Source organism: Passer domesticus, chromosome 3, assembly GCF_036417665.1.
Source record: "Passer domesticus isolate bPasDom1 chromosome 3, bPasDom1.hap1, whole genome shotgun sequence".
NCBI lineage: Eukaryota > Metazoa > Chordata > Aves > Passeriformes > Passeridae > Passer > Passer domesticus.
In genome coordinates this window covers 95,745,665-95,766,819 of record NC_087476.1, presented here as the reverse complement: position 1 = coordinate 95,766,819, position 21,155 = coordinate 95,745,665, and the positions used below count along the sequence as shown (strand labels likewise).

Sequence of the window (21,155 nt, the reverse complement as noted above, 5' to 3'; positions counted from 1 at the left end):
GTGGGTGGGTTACGTTTGTTTTTGTGGGCTTTTTCTTTCTTCTTTTTTCTTTTCTTTTTTTTTTCTTTTGTGTGTATATGTGTTATCCTAACCTGATTGCTACAAGCATGGTTCTGTGTCCCAATACCTTTTAGAGTTTTGCTAGTTTCTCTGGAGCTTATTCAAAATGTTGCTGTGATTATCTATGCAGTATGTAATGCTGGAAGGTGTCAGTGAGTGTGGGTTGGCATGAACATGGAAGAGCACTGCATACATACTCAGTAAAGATGTTCCAAACACCTTTGCTATTGCAAAGTGGGCAAACAATGCACATCAGAGGGTGTGAAGCTCAGTAGCCATGCTAGAGTGGAAGGAAACTGCCTGCTCCCTATGGCCTCACGTATGGTTGATAAGTGTGTGCATGTATACATTGTCCTCTTTGCTCTTTCTTCATCCCTTTGCACATGTCAGCAGGCATGGATATTTTCAGGAGGGGCAGCTACAAGTGGTGTAAGAGTGTATTGGCTCTGCACACAGACAAGTTTGGAAAGGTGTGGCAGAGGCTCTATGTCATTGGCATTGCAGCATTGCAAATAGGTTGTTAATGAATATTTAATGCAGTCTCTGCTATGCATAACTGCGTGCAAATGGAGCTTCAGCAAGGTGACATGGAGCAGCTTTAGTGAGGAAATATGCCTTTCTGTGGTAGGTATCCCAGCATGTCCAGATGAAAAATCAGTTCTCCCAATATGGTCTGTTCCCAGCACGAAGGATAGCTTCTATCTTAGTGCTGCCTTGCTTTATTTAATGTGAGTTATCCTTTCACTACTTTCCTTGAATTCCTGTGGTTTATCTCCTTAGTCCTGTTTGAAGCAAGTATTTTGGGGGGGGGAAGGGAGATTGTTTTTTCCTTCTTGGGCTGCTATAACAACATGTGGTGACAATAAGACAGATGGCTGCAGGATTAACCCTACTGGCTGATTTTGTTCTTTCCCTTTGTAGTATTGGGGGTGATGACACTCTGGAGATCCAGGCTACTTTACCCAGTGAGTATCCTAGAAAAGCAGAAGTTAGGTATTACACTGAAAGTGATTTAAGTACATGCTAGGAAACATCTGGAAATGGTCATTCCTTGAAAACAGTGGGGATGTCCATCTGTTGTGGGTATAAGCAGTTCATGTGAGTGAGCTGAGATCCAGACTGACCTGATTAGCTGTAAAGTTGATTCAGCCCCTCCACATCACAGGACCTGCATGTGAGTGTATCGTCCTTTTGGCTAAAAGAATTAGTAGTAAATGTGCTGAAGGTGACAGAAGTTTGTGGCAAACCTCTTCTTCCCTTATTTTGTTTTGTGCTTTCCAGTGACTGACTGTAATGTCTGTGGACAAATGAAGGGTTATGAAACAACTACCAGTCCATCTAGCCAGGATTGTTGGCAAAGCTGTAGTTCTTCCAGATGATTTCAAGTTGCTACATAGCAGTGAGGAAAAAAAATCTAAAAGTACTTAAATTTTTGCCCTAGTGTTCTGTGTAATTGGGTCTGTAGTTGCCATAGAAACTATTAAGTGGTCAATATGACAATAAATTGGAAGGCACTTGGTTTACAATGGCTGCTCTATTTGCATGTGATCCATGCTGTGGAGCAGCTTGACAATATCTGACATTGTCAGTAAAAAATCTGATGTGCTTTGCCTTGTACCAGGCATATCACTGTGTTTGAAGAAAAATAGAAGGCACAATTCATTTATGCATTATGAATGAGATTGTATGGAAAGGTTTCAGACAGCAGTACTACAGACACAGTAACAATAACAGTTTTCAGACGTCATGTTTCCCCACTAAAAGTTTCAGTGAAATCCAGAAAAATTTAAAAAATTCCCTTCTCTGCCACAAATATTATTATCTAGCTGGAGGAGTTGAGAGGTAGAGGGCCATATTCAGGGAATCTGCTTCTGGTACATGAAAGAAAGCAACCACGAATATTCTGACAAATGCAAGACTAGTGATTTGCCCAGGATCCATCTATGCATCTCCTGGGCCACCAGGCCTTGGTTCCTCAGGCCCACTGAGACAAATAATGGCAGTGATGAAATTTGGACAGTAACTAGAGTCTCCAAAGCAGGTGTGTCTCTAGCTCCTGTAAGTCATAGTGAATGAGGAGAAAACACAGGTCAGTATTCTCACCTCTCAACTGGCTCCTGCTCTTCAGGGAGGCAACGCTGCTGGCTGTACTGTGGATGGTTAAACACTGTGGTTTTTCTTTTTAAGACATCTTGAAGAAATTCAATCCAAACATCTTTGGCTTCTCCACTGGCAGTTCTAAGGAAACAGCTGGATTCAACGTTGCAGAGAGAAATGCTGCAGCAGGGTAAGGACAATCCCAAAGGAGTGAGAAGTGATGGACTGGCAGGTTACCTTTGTGATGCATGTCAGGGCAGGGGTAATGCTGGTGACCTGCTGGTACTCAGCATGTTTCTGCCATCTGATGTTTTTAATTGTGAGTTTCAGGTTTTTGGTTTTTTTAATCAATTCAGTATTTGGGGGATTTATTTGTTATCTTTTTCTAAATTAGACACAAGCTTCCTTTATTTATTCTATTTCTGCCCATAATTTTTGAGCCAATGCCTTAGTTATGCTTGTAATTCAACTGGTACCTTTTTTGGCCCAGTCTTCAGTGTACAGATCCCTAATTCACTGTCAGACAATATCTGTAATGAGGAAAAAATTCATGAGCATCTCTTTTATTCCTTGATTTCTGGAGAATGTGCCTGAAACTAACAAATAGAAGCCCACTTCTACCCTAATGCCATTAAAAATTATCCCTGTTTGCAGAGCAAAGGGAAAAAAAAAACCCAAAACAGCTGGGAGATAACTCCTTTCTCTTCCTGAAGAAAAAATCTACTAGTCTGTTACCAACTAAAACATATTGGAATTTGTATGGCTTACACTGTGCTTGCTCCATGAATACTCACAGAATTTGTTTCCAAAGCTTTTTGTGACATGTTTAACAACCATTAAATCTGCTGGAAGAGAGATTTAGGATAACTATCAAAGCCTGTATAGCTACTAAATATTTCATAGGTTCCCTGAGCAAAGCTGACTCAGCGTGATCAATATGGTTCTAGGAATCCAAATAATGTAACTGCACTTGTGTAGTTGCTGGAGACAGGCAGGGCTTATTAGCTCAAGCACAGTCTTTTTCTAGTATACCAGGAGCTCATTTCCAGCTGGTGTCTCAGCATGGTTTGTGCTTTGGCCCGTGGATGTTGCATCCTGTCCAGAGCTGGACTGGGACTCTCGAGCCTGGCAGTCTCACAATGTAAGCACTTTCTTCCAGCCATAAGACAAGCCATAGGAATTTAAGGCCAGATCAGGAAGGCTGGTTAGGTGCCCAGCTTCTGTGTCAGCACCAAACTCCCCCGCTAGATTTTTGAAGTGAGTTATGCAACTCAATGTCTCTGTGCATCTGGGCATTAGTTTTTTTTCCCAAACAAAATGTACTAAGGCCAAGTCAAAGATGGGAAGAACTCATACCAGTTGCCTGCCACTTGGCAGCCATCCCAGCTGAAGCCTTTTCGGATCAGGTTATTCACTTGTGCGACTTGGTCCTTCAGTGTTTGCTCAGCCTTTTGAGGCATAACTTTCCTTATTCTGATTTCTGCTGATGCTGAGATCCCCTGCAATGAGGAGTGGGGATCAAGAAGGTGACGTGCTTTTGGAAACACATCTGGAATCTTCTGTTCTCTCTCCTAGTGATATGCCAGCCCAAGCACGTGCATTGGTGGAGCTGATGAGAAGCAGCTCGGTGAGTGGGATTTGAGCCACACCTCTGTGCTGCCGGTGTCTCTGGGAGATGACTGTAGTTAATGGGATGCTTGAGACGTGAAGAGTGCTCTACTGATGAAAGAAAAGCCCTTTGCTGTGCTTTCCAAGTTGAATGTGCCAGATGAATTACACCTAATGTAGGCTGCAGTGCAGCCAGGAGATGTAAGGATGGTAGTGAGGAAGAGGAGAAATCTGAAGGCTCTGGCGAGATCACAGGATTGCTTTGTTGAGCAGCAACCTTCAAAGTGAAGGTCATAAAGGCTGAATGTAAAATTGATGAAGCAGGTAGGTCTGCAGACCAACCTGAGTCACAGTAATGGGAAGAGGGACTATGAAGTCTTTGCAGGAGAAAAAGCCCTCTCAAAGTCTGGTTTTGAGCAGGCAAATAATTAATTAGTGACCAGAAAGTTCAGAAATGGAATAATCTCTGTCACACCATAATCTTTTAGGGAATTAGTAGGGGATCTAGCATTGTGGACCAGTCTGCTCTCCAGCTCCATTGAGGGCAACAAAGGGCATCAAAAGCAGGGAAGGGAAGAAATCTGGGTTACCAAGGCTGCCTTGCTCTGAGTGCTGGCTGGATTTGAGTGGAAGACTGTCTGGGTGTAAGTTATTGGTTCAGGGAGAGCATTCCCTCTAAGGGAATGGGAGTGCCTGGTGCTCCTTGGCTCAGACTGAATGGGAAAGGAAGGCACTGAATAAGCAGGATTTGTCAAAGCATGTGGCTCTCCATGCCAGAACTCTTGATGGATGCTGCATACTCACCCCACTGTCAGTTACTCCACATTGCCAATTGTTTGGCAGGGTGAAGAGAGCTGGCATGGCTTTTCAATAGAATAGAAGAGGAGAGGCTGTCATGCTTTAGTTTATTCACAGCTTTTTATGCATTTTTTTAAAAAAAGGGAGAGGGGTGTATCCCTGCCATAACATTGCCTCTTCATGAAAGTCTTTCTGAGCAAATTGCTGGTTAAAGAGGAGAATTCAGACCTGGGTGATTCCCAGGCCCTCCCTCTATTTGTGGCATCCTTTCGCAGATGTTTGTTATGTAAATGGATTACACTAAAAATAGTTGCCTTTGATTCCTTTCTTTGTACTGAATGTTACAAAATGTTTTGATGAGATCCAGCTCTCAGCAGCGCCTATTGTTAGCTTGTGGTGACGTGGATGCTGCAGCTGCCCTTATATGAGCTCAGTGAAGTCAGCAGCCTCCTGGACTCTTCTATTTTAATCCAGCTGTCTGTTCCCTGGGGCACCCCTTGCCCCTCCTGGCCACGGGGTAATTCTTGCCCAGCTGGCAGGGATCCCCAGCAGCTCCAGTTCCACAGCCACATGAGTCACTCCAGCCTCCATTCCCACACGGCTTTATCCCCATGCTGCCTGCAGTGTGCAGCCATGGCTGGCAAATCTCTCCTGTCCACCCCTGTTCTGAAGGTGACATTCATTTAGGGATGCTTGCTGCCACAGACACATTTCCGTGCTTGGTTACCCTGACAGAGCTTGTCTGCTGAAGGGAATTTCCTTACAGGAGCCAAGGTGAATTGCAGCAGACTAGCAAACAGTTCAGATTTTCCCCCTGGAGAGATGCTTTTCTTTTGCCAGCTTAACTCAGCATACCTCCTTTGTTCTGCCCTACTGTCTGCGCCCATTTAGCCCCATTTGTGAATGTTACCTCTGCATGCCTAAGCAATGGATGCTGCAATCTGTTTATTTTATTTGCCACTAGAAAATTAACTTCAGAGAAGACTGGAAGCTGATTACCATCCTTGTTGGAGGCAGCGACCTATGCCAGTACTGCTTGGACAAGGTTTGTATCTCTGAATTAGGCATGCTCATCCAGGCATTTGGCAGGTGACCAGCCCTGGAAACATAGCCTTTCTCTCTCTCAGGGAGCCAAAGTTCCTCTTTGTTTAAAAAGCACTTAGAAATCCTGCCCCTTTCATATCTATTGTTTCGGAAACAAGAGCACAGCTTTTAATACAGAGGCACTGCAGCTCTGGAGAAATGCATTATTTGAGTACTAGGAACCTGCTAATATTGAACAAAACGCAAAGATTAAGCTGAAGAGCTCTCCCTGCTTATAACTGGACAAAGTAATCAGTGTGGTGTCTCAGGCATGTGAGGGGACACAACTGAAGTCTTCTGGAAAACATTTCCACACAATAATTACTGAGGATGCCCAATTCTTGTTTCAGAATGACACCCAAAATAGTAACATCAGCTTATAGGGAAAAACGTGTCTTTTCTTCAGCTGTCAGTGGTCATGCCCTCTGAAACTGTTTGTGTGGCACAGACTGGGGTCTGTACCCCAGCTTGTTGAAATGACCAGTCACTGTTCTCTGTTTTGCTCTTTCCTTTACAGGCTGCTGCCTGGAGCCTTTGTCCCCACAGCTGCACCTCTATAACTACAGTCACAAAGTTGTTTTGCTTATGGGCTTTGTGGGGTCTGACTGCCTTCATATCAGTTTCTTTAGATGGGCAGTTTGAAAAAAAAAATATTGTTCTATTCATAAGGCAAATCAGTCTGCTCTGGGTCCCATAAAAGACAGCCCAAAATCCAAAAATATGATCAATATAGTCATTATCAGGGAAAGGCATCCCAAGATACCTCAGGATTTTCTACAGAGATTAGAGGAATATATTAATGGTATAAAAACATAAGTACTATATAACCTCTGTACATGTGCCAGTAAACTTCTTGATCTGGAAATATATCTGCCAGCAAAAGAAAAAAGGAGCACCGAGTTCATGTATCTTCTCACAGATCACCTTGTTGGTTCCTGAAAAAGACTGACTCAATTTTTTGATTTTTCTTTTAAAATTATTTTTAATAGGAGACCTATTCAGTGCAAAAGTATGTAAAGCACCTTCAGGACACTCTGGATATTTTCTATAAGGAGGTAAGCTTTTAAGATACCCTAGCAAGCTATGTTCCTGGCAAGTACACTGATGTTTTTCTCACCTCTGATAGACTGTCAGTGATTATGTTTCATGCAAGGTCATCTTTCAAATAGCTGGAGTCAGACTGTTCTTCAGTGCTGCATTTCAAAGACTGTACTAGCTAATGCCCTGAGAAAGAAGCTGCAGTTTCAGAAAAACAGTGTGTTTGACAATATTTATGCTGTGGACCAAACATACCATGACCCTACAGCCAGTTTTCGTGGCTAAACCAGCCATGAAGAGTTTCATTTACCCTACAGCAAATGGAAATGTCCCAGGGAGCAAAACAGCATTTCAGCTAGTTTGTACTAGCTGCTGGAATTTTTTGGCTGACATCCACTCTATGTCTCCCTCCCCCTCTTTTTATACATCATCCTTGCTCATGCCATTGGCTGCAGGCTGTGCAGTTTGCACTGACTCCCTGACCTATGGATGGCACTTCTTGCTCTTTGTAGTGGTATCATGTTCTGTTATTTGTAACATGTCTGTGTGTCTGGTTATTATAATGCTCGCAGCTCCCAAGAGTCTTTATCAACATGGTGGAGATGCCGGAGTTCTCTGGGCTGCGTCAAATCACAGCAAGCTCTTCAGAGTGTGCCTTGACAGCAAAGTAAGTGAGCAAAACAGCTCTTTGCCTATGAAGTGATATTTTTTTGGCTCAGTCTCAATTTCTGCAGGAGGACATGCACACTGAGCTTTCCAAGCTATGTGCATTGCTGCCTTTACCTGATCCACTAGTTCCCATCAGCTCACTATTGCTTTTTGCAATACTTCAGCTAAAAAGCCTGCAGCTGTAGATAGCAGAGTTCTCACTTCTCAGCTGTAAGGCAGCATGACACAGCACAAGTCAACATATGATTGCTGAACTTCAAAGGCTTTTTTGCCCAGCCATCTGCTGGTCAGCAGCACAGGCTGACATCCCTGATTCCTCTCTTTGTATCCAGGGTTGCATTACCTCTGATGCAGGCTGGGCTGCATGCAGCAGAGCACAGCCAGGAGCTGCTCCTCACACCTAAAGAAGGAGACCAAAATCTTAACTCATAAAGGTTGAGAGACTTGTTTTAGAAAGCAGCAGTGTCTTTAAAGGCATCAGAATGGATGTGAAAAGGCTCTTTAGTCTTGCAGAGAAAGGTATAACAAAGACCAGTAGATGCAAGGTGATGCCAAATTAATTCCAATTAAGTTAGGCACAGATTTTTAAAAATACAAGTGATTGACTACAGGAACATACTGGAAGGGAAAATAATGAATTGATGGTCTTGTTCAATGTCTTCATATTCATTCCAAGCACATTCTTAGAAGATGAATTTCAGTGGAGCACAAGTTATTACCTCTTGTTATGAAGGTAACATAATAAAACTGAGTGGTGCAAGGACTCCGACTACAAGAAAAATTTGTCTTTTCTAACTTTACACTCCCAGACGTCTGAAACTGCTGTAAGCCCATTCATGGGGTGGGTTTTCTAGTTATTCTAACACGTGTAATTTCCTGCTGATGTGTGGCACACTAAACACTGTTTTGCATTTGACTCAAGCAAGAGTTGCGGATCCTGCAGCTCTTTTTGCCTGTGGTAGGTGTTCATTTTGAAAAGTAAGTCAGTAGAGATTTTTCTTTTGTGAAGTATCTGTCCATTCCTAAGTCACCAAGATGGCTCTCTCTTCTGCATGTGAGTTTTGAGCACCTGTCCTGAGCTTCTTGAAGCAGACATGCAGTGCTGAAGAACTGTGAATAAACTATTCTAGACTGGCTTTTAACTCTAGTATTTCTTTCATTGAAGGAAGGTTTGCCCATGTTTCTTAAACCCGGAGGAAAATTCTTCTGAATTACAAGAGATGAAGAGAGTTAACAGAGATTTTCAGGTAATGCATTGATTCTGTAACTGGCCATCTTTATATTGCTTCCCTCATTGCCTTTCCTGTTGTGCATATTCTCAGCAGTACAGAGAGGGATAACTGGAAAACAACTTGGTTACAGCCTAATCAAAACCCTACTCAGCTAACCAGTTAGCTGAGTGCAGTGCAAGACTTTCCACATGGCCTTCTGATTTGACCTCAGATCTGAGCTGGATGCAGATGGAGACCAGTTCTGTTTCCAGCTGCTGTTTCAACAGCCAAAAAGGATTTAGCAATGATGGCTGCTTTGTTGATATGTGCTTGTCTGTTATGAGTCCAATGAGTAGCTGACATGAATTAACATGTCACTGCAAGAGTGACAAATGACCTTGCATCAGCTGTTTTGTGGTTACTCTTAGCAGAAGAAATTAACTAAACCAACCATGGGCCAGCTTGCTATTTGAGAGTAACTTTTCGTAGCCTCAGGCGTAAGATTCACTCAAAATTAACAGAGGCTATAAATAGCTATTGGAGCAGAAGCTTTTTCCATCGATGTTCTTATGAATACAGGAATCACTGTATCAGATCACATCATGTTCTCCATTCTGGCTCTGGCAGTGGCTGTTGCCCAATGAATCTGACAAAGCTCGAGAAATTACCCTGGGTAATGCTTGTATAAGCCTACTAGAGGGGTCATTTTCCTTAACTAAGGAAGAGGGATTAGGAATGTTTTGAGATATGACCAGGAGCATTAGCATTTATACCCATAAGATGGCAAGTAACAATGAGATGGGGTTTTTTTATTTGTATGAATGTCTGTGACCATAATTTTTGAAAGTGGCAGGTAATTTATCAATGTTTAAGTATTATTTTAATTCAAGCACACCTTCTGAAAAGGTGTTGGCATTCTGGAGTCATTTGTCACTTCTAAAAATGTTAACCTTGTTCTTTTATTTTATAATTTTCTGCAAATTTTAATCTAATTGCAATTGTGCAGTTTTGGTTTCTGTAAGTAAGGATTGAATTTTTTTTCTTTTTTTTTAATTAAGCAACTTTGTATTTTTTACCTTTTTTTCTTTGAAATAATCCAGCTTCTGTACATTTTCCTCATGAAAATCTCCTCGCGAACCAAATTATTTTCTTAGCCATTTTCTTGACTGCTTTATAATATTGAGCTGGATTTACACGTTACGATTTAGGGCTTCCTACAATGAAAGATGTTTAATCTGTATGTTTCTGCTAGCTGACAATGGTGGATGAGCCTTGCAAGTAACTCCTCTGTTTTCACTGACTGCACGCAGGCTGAAGCCCTGAGCCTGATCAACAGCGGTCGGTACGAACAGCGGCAGGACTTTGCTGCTGTCATCCAGCCATTCTTCCGGAACACCTTGCTGCCCCTCGATAGTGTGAGTCCTGTTTTGCTTCCCCGTTATGCAGAGGCCAGTATCTTGATTTCTCTTAGTCCAGTAAGGTCCATGCCACAAGGACTGTGTTTTCGTCTCTCTGCACAGTCTAGAGGCACAGCGTGGAATCCATGGTAAGAGGAGAGAACAGGAAGTCTTGCAAGAAGATTCACAGTGCTGCCTGTGAATCAAAATGGCTTTAGGAAACATTCATAGCATGCACCCATAAACAAGGCACCCTCTGACTTCCCCTGAACTGCATGTTGCTTCCCTTGTTGAGGAGGTTGGTTAGCGTTCACCACAGTTTCCCGATTTAGGTTATGGAATGTGTTCAGGTTTTCTTCAAATGGAGACCAGCACTTGAATCTCTGACTCATCCAAGCATGGAAACAGGAAGTAGCCTTTGAAACCAAACACTGATTCTCCTTCTTTTCTCCAGCCTTAGCATTATGTATGCTGTGTAGTTAAGGATACAAATATCCAGCATGAATCCTAATCAAAACAACCCAGTTTTGCTTAGTACTGATACTTTTTTCATACCATCCCCATTTTTTTTTTCTGTCAGCCTAAAAGGTCGACCAATGGTCACCGTACAGGTAGTGATGAGGCAAATTCCTCCTAAGAGAGACATTTACCACAGCTGAATAAACCCACCACTTTTATTGTTGTCTGAAATTCAGCAGAAATTTCAACACTTGAAATGTTGTAAGTCTGAGTCACAGACGTTTAAAAAGCAATAATAAGCACTTTTCTATCAGTTCTGTACAAAATGGAATGTGGGTCAATGGCAGGGTCCATGTAACAGCTGTGACTGTTGGCTTAATGATAAGTTTAGTGTTGTTATGAAAATTTTTGTGTGAAGTTGAGCAGGCTGCATTACACAGAAGGTCTCAAGGTGCAGTAATCAGCCCATAGTTAGGAGCACCCAAGTTTATTTCCAGTGTGAAATCATGAGCATATTGCCTTTAAGAAGGTACCAAAATTGTGAAGTGGGTATATCAAGTACGGTATACTATTAGATATAATATATCAGATCTCAGAGACTGAAATTTGCTGAGAAAAAAAATTTTGCTTTTATTGCAGACCAGCAAGCCAGATATGAGTTTCTTTGCTGCAGACTGCTTTCATTTCAGCGTAAGAGGCTATGCTGAGATGGCCATGGCTCTCTGGAACAATATGGTAAGGGATTACAACTTAGATCCCTATGTGTTTGTGGTAGTAGTATCTACAAAAGATCATGAGAAAGGTGTCTGAAACAAAAGAGTAAGCAAGATATAAAACTGATATCCTAACAAGAGGGGGTTGCTCAACTCTGAGGTTCTTCTCCCTCTGCATTGCTTAGGAATATAATCCAAAGTGATCATATTGCATAAAACATTGTAAGTCTTTGCTCATTCAAAATGGGAAGTCTCAAGAGTCTTAATGTAATGAAAAATTCCTTTCTGATTTGGTAAATAAATTGCATTAAAACAAAAAGCCAGCCTAATTAAACATTAAGTTCTGTAGGTTTGCTGAAAATGTCTGTTCAACGATCTTGCTCTTCTTCAGTGAATCCTGTTATATTTATTAGGAAAACATATATGTGACTGAATTTTTGCTGCCATTAATAGTGTGGACATGTTGCACCACCCACTCTTGTATCTGATGAGGCAGTTTTAGTAGAGTCACTGAAACTAATGGGGGGCTGAAATCAAACTTAAGATGCTTGTAATCACATTCCATCTGTCATTTTGGGGGAAATTAATAGCTTTCAAATAGTGTTAGAAGAAGGTGTCAGAGGTACATGCCAGACTCAACTCCAAAGTCACAGTTGCTTTCAGAAATGTTTCCCCACATTGGAAGGAAGACTATGACATTTTTATGCCACAGCAGCATTTTCTCCCCTTGTCTGGTAAACACCAGTAGCCAAATACATTGTGCTAGCAGAAATCCTGCATCCTGGTTTGCACAAGAAACAAACATAAACGGAGGGGAATTTCTTTTCTGTCCAAGTAAAAGTTTCAGCGAGATAAGAAACTTACAGGATACCCCAGAATGAGCTTGAGTGTAAAGACTGGAAAATGCAAGGCAGGAATCTGTGCAGCTGCCCAGCACAGCATGTGAGCTGTAGGTCCAGGACTATAGAATGTACGATGCAAGCACATGCTCAGAGTAATTGATTTGTGCACGCACAGCAAATCTGCCTGTTTTCCATCAGGTTTCCCTGTCTGGGAATCCAGATGACAGCAGGCTGGTAGGCTTCACTCTGCTTCTTAGCTTAAACAGGGCTAGTGGTGGGCCAGAAACCTCAGGCAAATGTAGAAAAATTCAAATGGAGTATGGCTGAGGGTTTCAAGAAAAAAAGAAAATGGACAATACCTGGTCATATGGCGGTCTTAAATTGGGTTTCTGTTGCCATGTGGTATTCCTATTGGCCATTACTCATTCCTGAATCACCATCAGTCTTTTTTCCTATGCCACAAGAGTTGATTTTTTTTTCTGTCCAGACTGTCACTCATTTCCTACGCATATAAAGATATTGACACAAAGCTTTCTACTGGGGTGGCAGGGATCAGGTTCTTACTGATGCAAAGCACAACTATTCCCTCCCATAGAGATCTGTCGGTCTATGGCAACTGCAGATATTACTGTTTACTATTTAAATGTAGTTCTTGTAACACATCCCCGCTTTTCCCTTGCAGTCCTTGTACGGCAAGGCTGTGCAAGCTTACTGTAAGGCTGTATTGTTTCCCTGTTCCCTGAAAAGCTCGGCAGGCTGCAGGCTTATGGCCAAATGACACGGATTCTTGTCAGTGCACATAAAGGGCCAGACTGTGCCTGGCCACTGTGTGGGTATGCAGGGACTGGGATGGCTTGCAGAGTTTCTCCCTCGCCATAATGTTCTTTGCCCTTTTGGCTTCATGCAAAACAAAGTGTTCCTGCTCTCTGAGGTCAGAGGACTCTGTAGTTTTAAGGGGTTTCCACTGCTCCCAAACCCACCTTGTCAGGTGTTTGGCCGAGGTGAAGAGACACATGGACAGAGTGTTTGGTTTGTGTTCTGCCTCCGTGCTTGCCACATGCTCTAGAGGAGCTGTGGGTTTCTTCCAGAACTTGTCCTGTATGCTCATGGACTCGGGGATACTGTCATCTTTAAAGCCCAGAAGCTAATGCTCCTGAAGAACAGATTGCATAGAGATGAAGTCAGCATGGGTGGCTACAGAATTTTGCATTTTATCATCTTTTTTCTGGGCTCAGTGCCAGAATCCTTACCAAGTGCCCTGGCATGGGAAGAATTACAATTATCTACAAATAACCAGTTGCCCCTCAGGCAGAATGCTGCAAGATATGAGCCACACATTGTACAAATAACAGAGCTGTTCCCTTTAAGGTACAAAAAACTACCAAATTCAGTCTTTGCTGCATTAGCTGGTGGGTGGGCCAAGTGATTAGGAGTCATAAAAGAGTCCATTGGGACCCTACAACAATCAGCAAAACTTGGCATCCTGTTTTGCTTCTAATCTTCTCTTCACTTGTTAGCTTTCTTCTCTTCCCTCATTATATTTTCTGTGGTTCATATATTTTTATTTTTCGGTCTTTGCTAGCTTCTTTCTATTTTTTATTTTTTTTAATTAAAAACAAGAACAAGAAAGAGAAAGTATTCTCAGTCTTTCCATATGAGAATCTCATGCATGTTGTGTTGGTCTTGTTGCGCTATTGTTTCTCTTCAGCTGACACTTTAATCTCTTGAGGACAGTAAATGCCTGTATGGACAATAGCAGAAGCAACAGCCATCCTCTGTAATGCATTCCCAGAAGTGCTGGATGACAACTTTGCAGTTCTCTATGGACCAATCTTGTAGTCATTACTTCAGGCATGTCCATACAACAGTGGTAAACACTTCAGTTAATATGACTGAGCAAGCCTCTACTTGTTAGCTTAACTATGGCAACCAGTGTTATGTGCACTCCTAGCCAAGCACAACTGCCTGCTATTAGCCTGGGCATATTTTATGTTGGGCTGGAAATAGGCTCACGGTGAGCCTACGGTCAGCTATTGCAACTTAGCTGCCAACTGATAACATAAAAGGCTCTGTGTAACTCACTTCTTGCAAGATTGTGAACCCAGCCTCAGCTAAAATTCCCAGGGAATTTCTTGTCTGAGTGAAGACTGTAAAGGTTGGCATTGTCCTGTCCTCTCTCTGTAACTCTGCATTTCTGAACTCACATCACCATGACACCTAGGCACCTTTCTTTAACTAATGTGTTAAGCAATATGTCTAACATCCGTCATATGGGTTTTTTTCCTTTGTGGTTTACACAGCCATTTGAGATGAGTACATGGCAGAACTGGATGTATTAGTGAACCGCTTTGCTTTAGCTGAACATTTAGAATGTGTTGTATTCAGAGCAATGCAAAAGGAGAAAACGTTTATCCTGTTCCTTGCTCCGAGGGAGTTACTCTGCAGCCAGTACATCAGATTCTCAATGTCTTCAGTACACAAGTGTTAAAATGTTTGCAAACTTTCCTCTGCTCCTTCTACCACACTTCTTCATTACTGCAAGCAGCAAAAGATTGGATAAGAAGTTGTAACTGTCTGAATCAAGAGAGTCTGAGAAGCAAAAGATTCATCATTAAGTTTAACACTGCTTTTCTCTTCTTCAGCTGGAGCCAGTTGGTGAAAAGCAGACTTACAACAACTTTACCTATGACAGATCAAAACTCAGGTGTCCAAACCCTGTAAGTAAAGGTGAAGGTGCTCTCTCCGTTAAGCACCTCTATTTTTTCTCCTTTATTCACACTGGTAGAGCTCTTTAAAAGAGTATCTTTGTGAAGGTTTTAAATAGCTAAAATATACCCTGTTTTATTACAGACAAGGAAATCTACTTAAGATTTAAGACAAAAAGCTTTATCCTCCTGCAATGGAAAGCCTTTCATTAAAGCTAGTTCTAATGAGTCTGTGTATTTCCATTTGCTTGTTTGCAGCAAGCAAATTAGGAAGTGATGCCATCATTCATGGTTCTGAGGTGGCTTCTTTTTTGTGTTCTCGGAATTTTCAGGCAATAGAGCAGGACAATGTTTGGGCTAAGATAGAAGGCAAAACCAGCTGATTGTCTAAAGGTCTACCATTTCTCTCTGAGAAGGGGCAGTGTCATATTGTTGGAATACCGCCTGTTGCGTGATCTGTGGTCAATAAAGCCTTTGCTCTCCCTTTGTAGGAGAAACCTTTTCTTTCCACGCGAAGAAATAGTGGATTTGGAAATTCAGATCTCAGCTTGGAGAAAACAGAATCTTTAGTCCCCTACTGGGCTGTCATTGTGACTGCAGTAGCCGGGGTCCTGGTGGGTTCTTTCCTTGGCTGGGTTGTGTCACGAAGAAGAACTAAGAAGCGCCAACGTAAGGCTGACACAGAAAATAACATTAAAACAACCCCTCTGTAACACAAGTGGAACAAACATCTTTCTCTGATGTGGCTGCTCTCTGCTGTGACACAAAGAGTAGCAGAACAATAAACTTGTTGGATATGAATGAAGCTTCTTGGTTGCCCAGGGATTTTTGTGCCAAATAATATTGATCAGTAATATATTTGAGTTATCTTCTGAAGACCGTCAGGCGGAAGATGAAGTTTAAAGTAATGCTGTGGTTTCATGCCAGCAGGCAACTAAGTACCACACACCTGCTCACTCAGTCCCCCTCAGTGGGATGAGAAGGAGAAGTGGAAGAAGGTAAAACCCATTGTTGAGATAGGAACAGTTTTAATAACTGAAATAAAGTAAAATGTAATAATTGTAATGAAATGGGAAGTAACAAGAAAGAGAGAGGAATAAAACTCAAGAAAAAATAGTGCTGCACACTACAATTGCTCATTTACTTCTGACTGATGCCCAGCCTGTCCTTGAACAGCAATCAGCCCCTCCTGGACTTCTTCTCCCACTCTATATAGTAAACATGATGTTCTATGGCATGGAATATCCCTTTGGCCAGCTCAGGTCAGCTATCATGGCCGTGTTCACTCCCAGCTTCTTGTGCTGCAGAGCATGGAAACCTGAAAGTCCTTGGTTTAGAGTAAGCACTACTTAGAAACAACTAAAATATTGATTTGTTATCAACATTATTCTCATACAAAATCATAAACACAGCACTGAGCAAGCTATTATGAAAAATATTAACTCTATCCCAGCTGAAACCAGGACAAAGTGTGAAAAGCTTTTTTATTGTGAGGTCCAATTCTCTGTGGAACCCAGAATGAAAAAGTAATTAATATTACTCAATTGCAAAAAGCAAGAACACCTGTTCATGCATCTTGGCTTCTTAATTGTGCATCTGTCCTTTTATTTTATAAACCCTCCATTTAAAATGTTAAAAACAAGTCCATGATTGCAACCTGGTATTCTCCAAGAGTAAGGTGTGAGATAAACAGCAATTTCTCATGTTATATTCCAGCAAGACCATTGTGTTGAAGGTGCTAAGATGATTCTGCATGAACAAGTACAATGCCATGGAAACATCTTTAAACAGGTTTCTGAACAGCTTGGATCCACATGGTATCCCTGGTGCAGTACTGGGCAGCACAGACAGATTAACTCTGCCCTGCCTTGGACTCCAGGCTCCTTCCATCCGGGACTGGGTGTGGAGCTGGGCTGTATCTGTCACTTCTCCTCCAGGGCTAAACAGCCCAGGGACATCCTTTATCCTCCTACCCTCCCCTGTATGGGAGCTGGTTCCAGAATGAGTCTTCTTGTGATGAATTTCTTTACTAGCATCTAGTAAGGGGTCTAAACAAAAATGCAGTTCCTGCAAGCTAGCTTGGCTTAACCTTCCTCATAGGACCTCTGCTGTGTTCAGGTGTCCCTGGTTATTGTCTACAGAAGAGCTTGCAAAGTTGTTTTTCACTTTTTGTTTTGTTTTTTTTTTTTTAGAATTCTAATTGGGAGTTCAGACACCATCCTTTTTGGAAATTAGACTTTCCTTGTTTTTAACCTGCAGGCCAATTCATGTGATCTATTAGTACAGAAGGTTCTTCACAAGATCTGCATGATCTTGTTTCCCAATATTGTTCTTATTTCCTATGTTAAATACATAACCTTTTAATTTTATTGAAGCCAAAGTGAGGTTTGCACTGGTGCAATTTTTTGTGATGTGTACTACATTTCCACTCCAGAAATGCAAATTAGTAGAAAATTATAGTGCTTCCCAGAAGAAAGTGTTCTGGGTTTCCTAAATGTATTATTATGAATGAAGAAGGTGTTCAGACTTCTCCTTTTTCCATTTAACTTCTGACAGTGTCCTTGCTAAGGTAAAAAGAGGTGGGCAGGGTACAACTTGCACAGTCAGGTTTCAGGGGCTGTGGTTGCACTCACCTCTTCTTTGATCTGCTCTCAAAGGTAGGGGCTCTTAATAGTAGGACTTTTATTTACCTGCATCTTACCCTGCAGCTTACAATGTGTGTCTGTGAGCTCTACATGCAGCACAAAATGGGGATATATTTAGAATATATAATATATATAGCAGGAGCAGTTGCATCTTGTTCCAGTGCAGCACAGACTGCTCTTCCTGTCCCTGTCTTAGCTGTGGCTCATTAAGTATCTACCTGGTATTGAGCTTGGGAAATAGAAGCAAGCACAACCTCCAACCAAGAGAAAAGATTTCAGTCTATTCCATAGCACATATGCTTCAGACACATTGGAAAAATATAAGCCTGATCTGTGAGGAAGCTGAACAAATATCCAAAGGCTGCTATCTCCTCTCATCCCTAAATGTTGTTCTTGTGAGTTGTCTTCCCTACTGGGAACTTTGATAGCTACTGCTCATACAACTCTTGGCTTGGGAAGAAGTAAAAAGAAAATGCTTCTCTACAGAACTTTTCATCAGTACTAGGTATTTCAAAGGAAACTCAAGAACAGTAGTTCAGTACTGATTTACCTTTCCAAATTATGTATGCATGCAGGAAGTGGGGTGGGAGTCCTGGAGCATGAGTTAGAATTACAGAATTCTGCAGGCTTTCACATCAGGCTTGTCCTGCCTCCAGATGGGTACAAGTGCTTCTTGGGTTTCATGTTTGTGCCCCCTGCTACAATAACTAAACATCTACTTTTCTCACTTAGAAAGCTAAATTTTGTTCTGAGCTGCTAAAACCTAAATTATAAGAAATGCAGCCCATTGGGAAGTGAGAAGAAAGATGGCTGTTAGCTCATTCACTATCCTGAAGGATTCTGGAGTGGAAATAATTCTTGTGCAGGAGCCTAGGTGATTTTGCTTTTGAATGGTGAACTGCAGTTCCTACAGCATTTAGCCCTGTAAGGAATGCTGCCTTTACTGATGCTTTTGGGAAGTTAATGGATGCTTAAATTATATCGATTATGTTCTGGTAATGCAACAGGAGACTTTCCATACTTTCTATAGCTTGGGTGTAGCTTTAATGCACGAATACAGTAGGAGCTGGACCAGGAACTAGCAGGTTTTTATTTAGCCTATGGAAGTATCTTCTAGCATCTTTCTTCTGTAGACTCAAGTATGTGGTGAAATGCACTGGCATTAAAAAAAATAAATCAGGAACCATGCAATTTGCAGTTGTTCCACAAGCAAAATCATTTAAGTGAAGATGTTCTGCTGAATAATCCCTCCATGCTTATTAAGGTAACATGAATCTGGAATGAATGACAGCTGATTAGGTCTGGGTACTTTGCATTCAATGTCACATTAAATCAGGAAGTAATCTTACCTGTCAGTTGTCCATTCCTCCTGTTTTCTGTAAGGACATGCCCTTGGTTTCAAATGCTCTTATGGCGTTTTGCCTCAGCGGATGATGAATAGACAGACTGCCAAATGAAGCACAAAAGGAGAGACTTAGAAGAACTTCGAGTCTTGTATGGAAAAATGCATCAGTTGGATGCCATTTTAGCCAAGGGTTTTGCTTTGGCCAGTGGTGGTCTTGCCCACCAGTAAAAAGCACCTCTTCTGTGATTTTCTAACACCCTGAGAAAACAGGCTTTATGAATGCTTCCTCTGGAGAAGAGCCACAGCTCAGCCCACATGAGTGGTCACTGTCCAAAGGACCTTTGTGGGTACTGGCCAACTGCTCAGGTTGTTGAGAAAGACACTTGGAGTAAATATTACTCTGTTCCCTGGTCCTGAGAAATAATCTGTTCTTCAAACAGGGAAGAGATGAAGTCTGACAAGTGCTGGCAAACATTTGCCTGCAGCTTCAGCAGTTCTGGAGTTTAAATTCTGGCCTTCTTTTTTACTGCTGATGGACCTTTCTCTCATCATGGTACATTGCCTGCATTCTGCTTTGTACAGGTCTAGGGTCAGTTTGCCCCAAAATCCAGTCTAGGTGCTCAGTGAACTTAGGGAAGAGAGGGAAAGTTCAGAAAAAACATCTGCAGAGAATTCTGCACAGCTTTGGAGATTGCTAAATGTTTCCTCCCACCACCTTCTAGGTGGTGACATGTGCAAATGGCAAATTATGTCATTTTAACAGCTAGGCAGAATGTGATAGCCTGGGACATCTGGGCAAGAGTTTTGTTACTTTGAGGGTTATTTTGCTAAAACATTGAGGTGAAACAACCCCACCTAAAGAAAGGAAAAGCTCTGGAGTTTTACAGCTCTTCATATTTGTGATTTACGCTTCCTGGAATATTTAAAGAATTTGCTATTGGAGGATCATAGGTTTGCAATGCTTGCTCTTCTCTCCCTCCTTTGAGCACAACAGGGAGGGATGCTCCTGTGAATTATTGTGTTAAAACTAATTCTGTTCCAAGTACCTGGTTTGCTCAACCAGGGACCTGAGAAGCATCTCTAGCAGGAGTCCAGGAGTCGGTATTGAAAAAGGCGGTGCTGGAAGAAGGAGGAAGAAAGACTGGCAGATTTTAACTTAGCACATGCTGAGTATCTTCCATTTAAGTGTCCTTGCCACCTCTTAACTTTGGTGGATATCAGATATTTCACCATCTCTCTGAGAATGGTAGATTTCTCATACTTGTTTTGAAAATTATCTTCAGATGCTTTTGATGACCATTCTAGCAGAAACAAAAAATATTTCTGGTGGTGACCATTGGAGAGAACAGTACCCCAAGGGAAAAGACAGAAAAACCACAGGACTTGAGCAGTTTTAGAAAATAAATCCTATTAAACATAGGTGAGCTTATTTAAGGGGTGGTTGGAACTATTCACTGGCTATAGGAAGTTTCCTTATGTCTTTCCATTTCTGTGATCTATGAAATTGTCACACATGATGAAGTCATAACTGCATTAAGTTCACTGAGAAAACATCACTTGATGAACTCTATGGGTTCTCCCTAATTGCAGGCCTTCAGCAGGATTTGTAGAAGCTGGGTATGAAAGTGTACTAATGTTCTCTGTTGGATGAAGCATGGGATCCATGAATGTGTTTCTGTAGTAGGGTGCTTTTACTTTCCAGGCCTTCTGCTTCCCTACAAGAAGGATTTAGTAGTCCCTTTGGACTAGGGGTGCTGCAGGGACATGTTTCTGTGAGAGGCAGTCAGGAATTCCTGCCACTGATCCATGGGCTGACCCTGGAGTGAGCTATTTCAGCTGGAGAAGCCAGCTGCTTCCAGACATCTAAGAGTGCTTTCTCATTGGTGTAAAATTATTATGGCTATAAAGAAATGGAGCATGATACCTTCAAAGTATCTCTATCTTAAACATCAAAGATTTTATAAAAATTCCTTTTGGTGTTAAAAACTAGCCATGGAGGAAGGCCCTTTAGCTACCCTTTGTGTTGCTTAGGTGATGGAAAGCACCACCTGATGGCCCCAATGGGCTTAGGTAGTGATAGGAGAGAATCCCCAAAGTGAAACAGCAGCCAGGGCTGCTCAGCTGTGGTTCAGTTCAACAGCAGCAGGGAAGTTGGGCCTTGTGTAAGGGCTTCACAGTGGGTGGATGAGGCAGAAGATATGTTCTGTGTTCTTGCACTGGTTAAAGACACAGGAATTGCCTGGTTCAGCAGCTCTCCTCCACCCACGAGGGATTTACCTGCACTTGCCAGGCTGCCCACAGGTATCCTCTGAATCAGTTTTCAGATCAAAGGAAAACACAGGAGTAAGTGGGGAGGACACAGCTGGGACAGATTAGACAACAAAAATCAAGAGTGCATCTTTTGAAAGTTTCCAGGTTGTCTCTCTCCTTAGCTCTCTCAGCAACCATCTTCTATTACTTCAGCACAGACTTTGGAGCCCTGGGA

General features: G+C 42.0%; 1 protein-coding gene and 1 long non-coding RNA gene across 6 annotated transcripts in view; one reads left to right on the top strand and one right to left on the bottom strand.

The window, feature by feature from the left end:
- Window positions 1-15,485, top strand: part of PLB1 (phospholipase B1) — a 78,397-nt gene extending 62,912 nt beyond the window's left edge. For all 4 annotated transcript variants that reach the window (XM_064414495.1, XM_064414496.1, XM_064414498.1 and 1 more), the window contains 11 exons: window positions 982-1,025; window positions 2,248-2,347; window positions 3,733-3,784; window positions 5,528-5,608; window positions 6,636-6,701; window positions 7,257-7,351; window positions 8,519-8,600; window positions 9,875-9,979; window positions 11,060-11,155; window positions 14,618-14,692; window positions 15,172-15,485. In XM_064414495.1, the coding sequence (XP_064270565.1) occupies window positions 982-1,025; window positions 2,248-2,347; window positions 3,733-3,784; window positions 5,528-5,608; window positions 6,636-6,701; window positions 7,257-7,351; window positions 8,519-8,600; window positions 9,875-9,979; window positions 11,060-11,155; window positions 14,618-14,692; window positions 15,172-15,393 (1,018 nt within the window). In that variant the 3' untranslated portion in view covers window positions 15,394-15,485. The remainder of the gene's footprint in view (window positions 1-981; window positions 1,026-2,247; window positions 2,348-3,732; window positions 3,785-5,527; window positions 5,609-6,635; window positions 6,702-7,256; window positions 7,352-8,518; window positions 8,601-9,874; window positions 9,980-11,059; window positions 11,156-14,617; window positions 14,693-15,171) is intronic.
- Window positions 2,644-4,083, bottom strand: LOC135297203 (uncharacterized). Of its 2 annotated transcripts, none has more exons than XR_010359249.1 (3): window positions 3,514-4,083; window positions 2,952-3,002; window positions 2,644-2,687 (listed from the first exon to the last, which is right to left on the bottom strand). It is a non-coding gene; the product is annotated as an uncharacterized LOC135297203 (long non-coding RNA). The 2 variants fall into 2 exon arrangements; XR_010359250.1 differs by having other exon boundaries at window positions 2,952-2,999.
- Window positions 15,486-21,155: the final 5,670 nt, after the last annotated feature.